The sequence below is a fragment of the Priapulus caudatus genome, unplaced genomic scaffold, assembly GCF_000485595.1.
Source record: "Priapulus caudatus unplaced genomic scaffold, Priapulus_caudatus-5.0.1 Scaffold186, whole genome shotgun sequence".
Lineage (NCBI taxonomy): Eukaryota > Metazoa > Priapulida > Priapulimorpha > Priapulimorphida > Priapulidae > Priapulus > Priapulus caudatus.
In genome coordinates this window covers 390,073-395,969 of record NW_014577247.1, presented here as the reverse complement: position 1 = coordinate 395,969, position 5,897 = coordinate 390,073, and the positions used below count along the sequence as shown (strand labels likewise).

Below are 5,897 nucleotides of genomic sequence, written 5' to 3'. Positions count from 1 at the left end.
CTAGTTGCTACCTTCGATTAGCCCATGCTGTGATACTATCAGCCACCCACCTGCGAGGTAGGCCTATTTATAGTTGGCCTAAATCAAAAACAAACGTTTGCGTAAATGCTATTGACATTGTATCCCCAACGTACAAAATCTCATATAGAGAATGAAGTTCATATTTAAGGCGCGTAAATGTTTTTCAAGTAAATTTTGCGTGCAGAATTTCACTGTTAAATTTAAGTCTTCTACGATCACACAAGTACCATCAAACACAGTTCAGTCCTTTGTTAACAGTCAACAAATCCGTGTTTAACCATCCTCTTGAGGGTCAAAAGGTTATCAGACACTTACTCTTCGCACGTCAGTGGAAAGCACATTTCATGGTCCTTTCAATAAAGTGATAAAAATGGTGGGTCAGCGCTGAAACAAAAAAGTTTTTCACTCCCGTTCAGATTTGTGCCGCAATTCCGTATTTCCTCCTATACCTTAGGTTAAGGGGGAAATATTCCCCCTCCGTTTACACATCTTGACCTTTGACCTTTGACTCCCAATTTGGTCATCCCGAGTCTTTTTTACGATCCCCCCCCCCGACGTCCCGAATATCGTGACCGTACGTCGAGATTTGTTTTGAAGTGATGGTTCGAAGAAGATGTTCATGAGAAGATGTGGTTAAGATTTGTGCCCAACTGTTGACGGACACACGGACACACGGACGCACAGAAGGACGGACGCTCATGCGATTCTACAAGCTGCATCTGACTTCGTTAGATGAGCTAATAATTGTAAACCTTGTGAGCAAGTTCATCCAGTTTACTCCAGTATGCTTCTGCCGCAAACACCTCAGCCAGAACATTGATAAACCAAGAGCCTTTTTTGGGGTTTCGCATTGCTGTTACACCTGCGATCAAACATAAAAAGTATTAAGTTTTTTATGTGATGAAGTTCAATAACAACAGTTCACGGATACAAGGCCCATGATCTTTCTGTGATGTGTATTACATATTCACGTTGGTTGCTATGATCCACCGTTAAATGTATACGTTACATTTCCCATTCATAGTTGTATAATGGTAGTGCAGACAGAAGATTGTGTCAATGTGACAATTCCTTGCCTGTTTCCACATGAAATGACCTGTGACGTTGTGAACATAAAGACAAATTAATTGGGTATATCACAGAAAATTGGTTACTCTACCAGTTTACTTTTCTATTACACTACAGCGCGGCAGTAAAATAGCGCCACACAACCATCTTCATCAAGAGATTGGCCACAGCTTTTGCTAGAATTTTGTAGGTGCCGAAATACTGGTTAGTGGAGATTCAATTAGTACTATGTGGACCGAAACAGGAAAGCCCTAACAACATCAGAACTATGGCATCGAAACCACTGCATGTCGTGTAATAAGGGGTTTCGTCATAGGAATAGAGACATAGGGAATCGGACTACATTAATAGACAATAGAAATGCAGGGTCGACAGCATAGGGCAAGGAAACGGTTGGTAATCACGCAGGCGTTACAAAACACATTAGCAACGTCCTTAAGGGCGAGGAGACTCGTTCTCAGACAAGACGGGGACAGTAATAAAGGGTAGCAACCGGGACATTAACAGAAAGTGAACGTGGGAATGAGGAGAACAATTGCCTGAATACACCCGACGTAATAACACCATCCAATAACGCAACGCATAATGTGAGCGGTGCGCCATTGGGCAGACGAGGTCCATAACACCACCCAATCAGGCGAGAAACCCAATGAGGCCCAGAAGGAAACTCTCATTTCCCATGACATACCGAACCAACCGTGGTCAAAGGTCGGGTGTGATCTGTTCACATTACATGAGAAAAACTACCTCATAACCGTGGACTATTTCTCAAACGTCTGGGAAGTTGACTATCTCCCAGATACGAAGTCGTCGACAGTGATCAGAAAGTTGCGTGCTCAGTTTGCACGGCACGGTGTACCAAACACGGTAATCAGCGACAACAGGCCACAATTCAGTGTGGAGGAATTTCACAGATTCGCGAGTGAATGGAGATTTGATCATAAGACATTATCTCCAGGCTACCCGCAAACCAATGGGAAGGCGGAACAGGCTGTTAAGACAGCTAAACGACTCACGCACCTAGCCAAATTTTCAAAGACTGATCCTAACTTGGTGCTTCTAGACTTCCGCAATACCCCGTCACAGTCTATGGACAGCAGACCAGCTCAACGGTTAATGAGCCGTTGCACTCAAACGCTACTGCCAATGAAGGCAACTCGACTAAAACCACAGATTCCGAAATCTGTGTCACGTCAACTAGAGGCTATAAAGGAGAAACAGGCGCTCTATTGCAGTCGTGGCGCGAGAAACCTAGAACCGCTCACGGTGGGTGACACTGTTCGTATTGCACCTTCGCAAGGACAGAAGGAGTGGAAACAAGGTACAGTACAACAAGAGGTGTCCACACGATCGTACAACGTCGAAACGGAATCCGGAAGGATCTTGAGGCGTAACCGTCGTCATCTACGTAAATCGGCAGAGGACAAGCAGCTACGGGATGTGCAGGAGTATGAGGACATTCCGGTGACACACTTGGACACAATACCGAGTTCTCCAAGGACTCATCACTGCGAGCTGACAGGCCAATAATCGCAGGCAGTCCTCCTAAAAGACCGCCACCTGAGGTAAAGACATCTACACGCAGTCCAGTGTTTGTGCCGAGATGTGGCAGGAAGGTTTACAAACCTGTCAAACTTAATCTGTGAGACGTACAGTGCAATGATAAACCAATCATTATTCAAAGTAGCATCATGACAAGTTAATTCGAGTTTATTTTACTATAACGTTGTGTCTAGATGAGTCAGACAGTTTGAAGCATTGCAAGACTGAATTAATTTAATGTACTCAAGATAAAGGGTATAGTTACCTTCTATAGGAATCGGAAGCAAGATTTCCTTGTCTAGGTCGAGAATGTTTTTTGTTGTTGAGCAACGGTCAACGGTAATTAGTTTGAAGTTTGTTCTTTTATAAAGGAGAAAGAATGTAACAATATATAATGCTCATGCGCAGCGTTGACTCTGGCTAAGTTTAGAGGATCCGACATATAGCCAACAATGGAACATGTCTCTTGATTCGTAATAAATGCAGTTTACCGTTTAGTTTTATTCTCGATCTTATCTGCTATTCTCTCTGCATGGTTACACTCCTCGGCTAACTAAATATTGAAACAAATGTGACAATGCCTTGCCTGTTTCTACATGAAATGACCTGTGACGTTGTAAACATAACGACAAATTAAGAGAAGCCTTTTAATAGGATTGGTATATCTCAGAAAATTGGTTACTCTACCAGTTTACTTTTCTATTACACTACAGCGCGGCAGTAAAATAACGCCACACAAACATCTTCATTATGAGATTAGCCACAGCTTTTGCTAGAATTTCGTAGGTGCCGAAATACTGATTAGTGAAGATTGAATTAGTACTATGTGGACCGAAACAGGAGAGCCCTAACAACATCAGAACTATGGCATCGAAACCACAGCATGTAGTGTAATACGGCGTTTCATCATAGGCATAGAGACATAGGGAATCAGACTACAATAGAAATGCAGGGTCGACAGAGTAGGGCAATGGAACGGTTGGTAATCACGCAGGCGTTGCAAAACACATTAGCAGCATCCATAAGAGCGAGGAGACTCGTTCTCAGACAAGAAGGGGTCAGTAAGAAAGGGTGGCAACCGGGACATTAAGAAAAAGTGAACGTGGGAATGAGGAGAAACGATTGCCTGAATACACCTGACGTAATAACACCAGCCAGTAAGGCAACGCATAATGTGAGCGGTGCGCCATTGGGCAGACGAGGTCCATATAACACCACCCAATAAGGCGACGCGCATAATGTACCTATTACATTGTTAAAATGCTAAAATAGCTAGACCACTTACACAGCTTACCCATAAGGACACACCTTTTCTGTGGACTTCTGAAGCAGAGAATGCTTTTCAATAAGGTAAAATCAAGATTTATTTACATGTAGAAGGACTGAGGACCCCTTCCTCCATTAGAGAACTGGTTGTATGCTTATGATGACATTGATATTTGTGAATGGCTCCTGATCTCCTTCTCCTAATTGTGCAGAGGTGAACACTATTTACTTATGGTTATTTTAATTAGAAACTTACCTGGAGTTGTTGAACGAAATACTATATAATCACTCAAGTTTGGTATCCGTTTTGTCTTTTTTTCAGTTTTGCGTTGTTTACTAGAGTCAGGCTGAATATGTAAGAATGATGCAGGATGTGGTGCGTCTGCTTTCAACTTTTCCATCGACTCTTGTGGCTGATCATTGCCCCCATGCACATCAATCGATTGAGGGCTTAGGCAAATCCCTTCATTCGTACGGTCTAAATAAAATACAAACCACGCAAGTGTTCAATCTTACCATGCACATACACAGAGCTTTTAAAGTCAAAATAGTTGCAGCGTTCACTCATATATATATATATTCATGAGCCAACTGTTATAAAGGAAGACCCAGAGCAAGAAAATTAACCAAATGCTGCTTTATTCATATTTATAATAGGCACTACAGACCTTTACTTATATACTAGTAGGTAATTTATTTTTTATATCATTCGCCAAATTTTAAATTGTTTTTATTAGCAACCATAAAGCTATTGAGAACCTAATACATGAATGTGGAATTGTCATGTTTGGAAAAATTAACATATTAGAGAGTATATTAATAAATATGGCACTAGAACTATGAAACTAGGACAACATCTACAAAATATAGCTATCACAAATTGACCTTTTTAGACGGTCATTTGTCAATACTATAGGTAATATTGCATGTACATGTGCAAGCGACTCAGCATGCATTCCTATATACTTCATACCTCCACGACACTCTTGAAGAATGAACAACTTGGGTTTCTGCATTAGACCCGGTGCATTGTGTCCTGCCAATAGAGCACGGAAACAGGTAACCTTTTTTTGTGATCTTCAGGGATATGCTCACAATACCTAAATTCGACACGTTCGTTATTCATTGTTAATGAAAATTCGCTTTATATTACAACTATGTAACCCTCTACTAAATACTTAACGCAGAAGGTAGATTAAATTTTTTTTACCTTCGAATAGACGAAGAATGTCACCAGAAAATGAAAGCTTTTTGTCGTCTGCTCCAAATATCACGTCTTCCGCACCACCATGGCTTAAGATGGCAACAATGCTCGAGTCGACACTGTTGTGTTTGTCACTAGCAGCAAACTTTTGCACAACATTTGTCATTACCTACGAGAACAAAAACTAATCACTTCGGCAAGTCATTCCTTGGTGAAGTCGGCCATCTAGTCGCTGGCCAGCTTATTTTCCACTCAGGCAGTTTGCTTATAAACCATCATAAATTTAATAAAATAAAAAATAGCTAAAACCAAAAATATATGACCTCTTGTATAGCCATTGTTTAATTATAGCAAAATAAAATAACAGCTTAGTTTATTGTCTCTGTAATATCTTTGCCATGTCAAGAACGTCACAAATTGTGTTTTGGCTTAAATAACCTCAGCGGTTCTTGAGTATGCTTTGTTTGGTTGTTAGTAGAAACTATAGTAACAACTTGTCGATTACCTGCGCAGTCAAATTACTTGTGTTTGCTTGTGTGTCCCACATCTCATAGCCAAGCTCTTTAAATAGTTGACGCAGAGTCTCTACATCTTTCTGCGATCCCTCCCGGGTAGACAAGCCCTTGAATTTTTCATTATTAATGATCAAGCAATATCCACGTGGAGTCGAGTTGTTTTTGTAGCTATTTGTCTGCAAAATAACATAATATTAGTATAGAATTGCAGTTATTTTATCGCTCAGATAACAGGTCTATTATTGCACATTGCATAGACTTATAGCTCAGTAACTGCACGT

At 41.0% G+C, this 5,897-nt stretch overlaps 1 protein-coding gene across 1 annotated transcript in view; it reads right to left on the bottom strand.

Annotated features, from left to right (window-relative positions):
• LOC106806925 overlaps nt 1-5,897 on the bottom strand; it is a gene marked incomplete at its 3' end in the record, with an annotated part of 29,067 nt that overhangs the window by 13,413 nt on the left and 9,757 nt on the right. The window contains exons 2-4 of the mRNA XM_014809097.1: nt 5,607-5,792; nt 5,108-5,270; nt 4,871-4,933 (exon numbers count right to left, since the gene is read on the bottom strand). Of these exons, the coding sequence (XP_014664583.1) occupies nt 4,871-4,933; nt 5,108-5,270; nt 5,607-5,792 (412 nt within the window). The remainder of the gene's footprint in view (nt 1-4,870; nt 4,934-5,107; nt 5,271-5,606; nt 5,793-5,897) is intronic.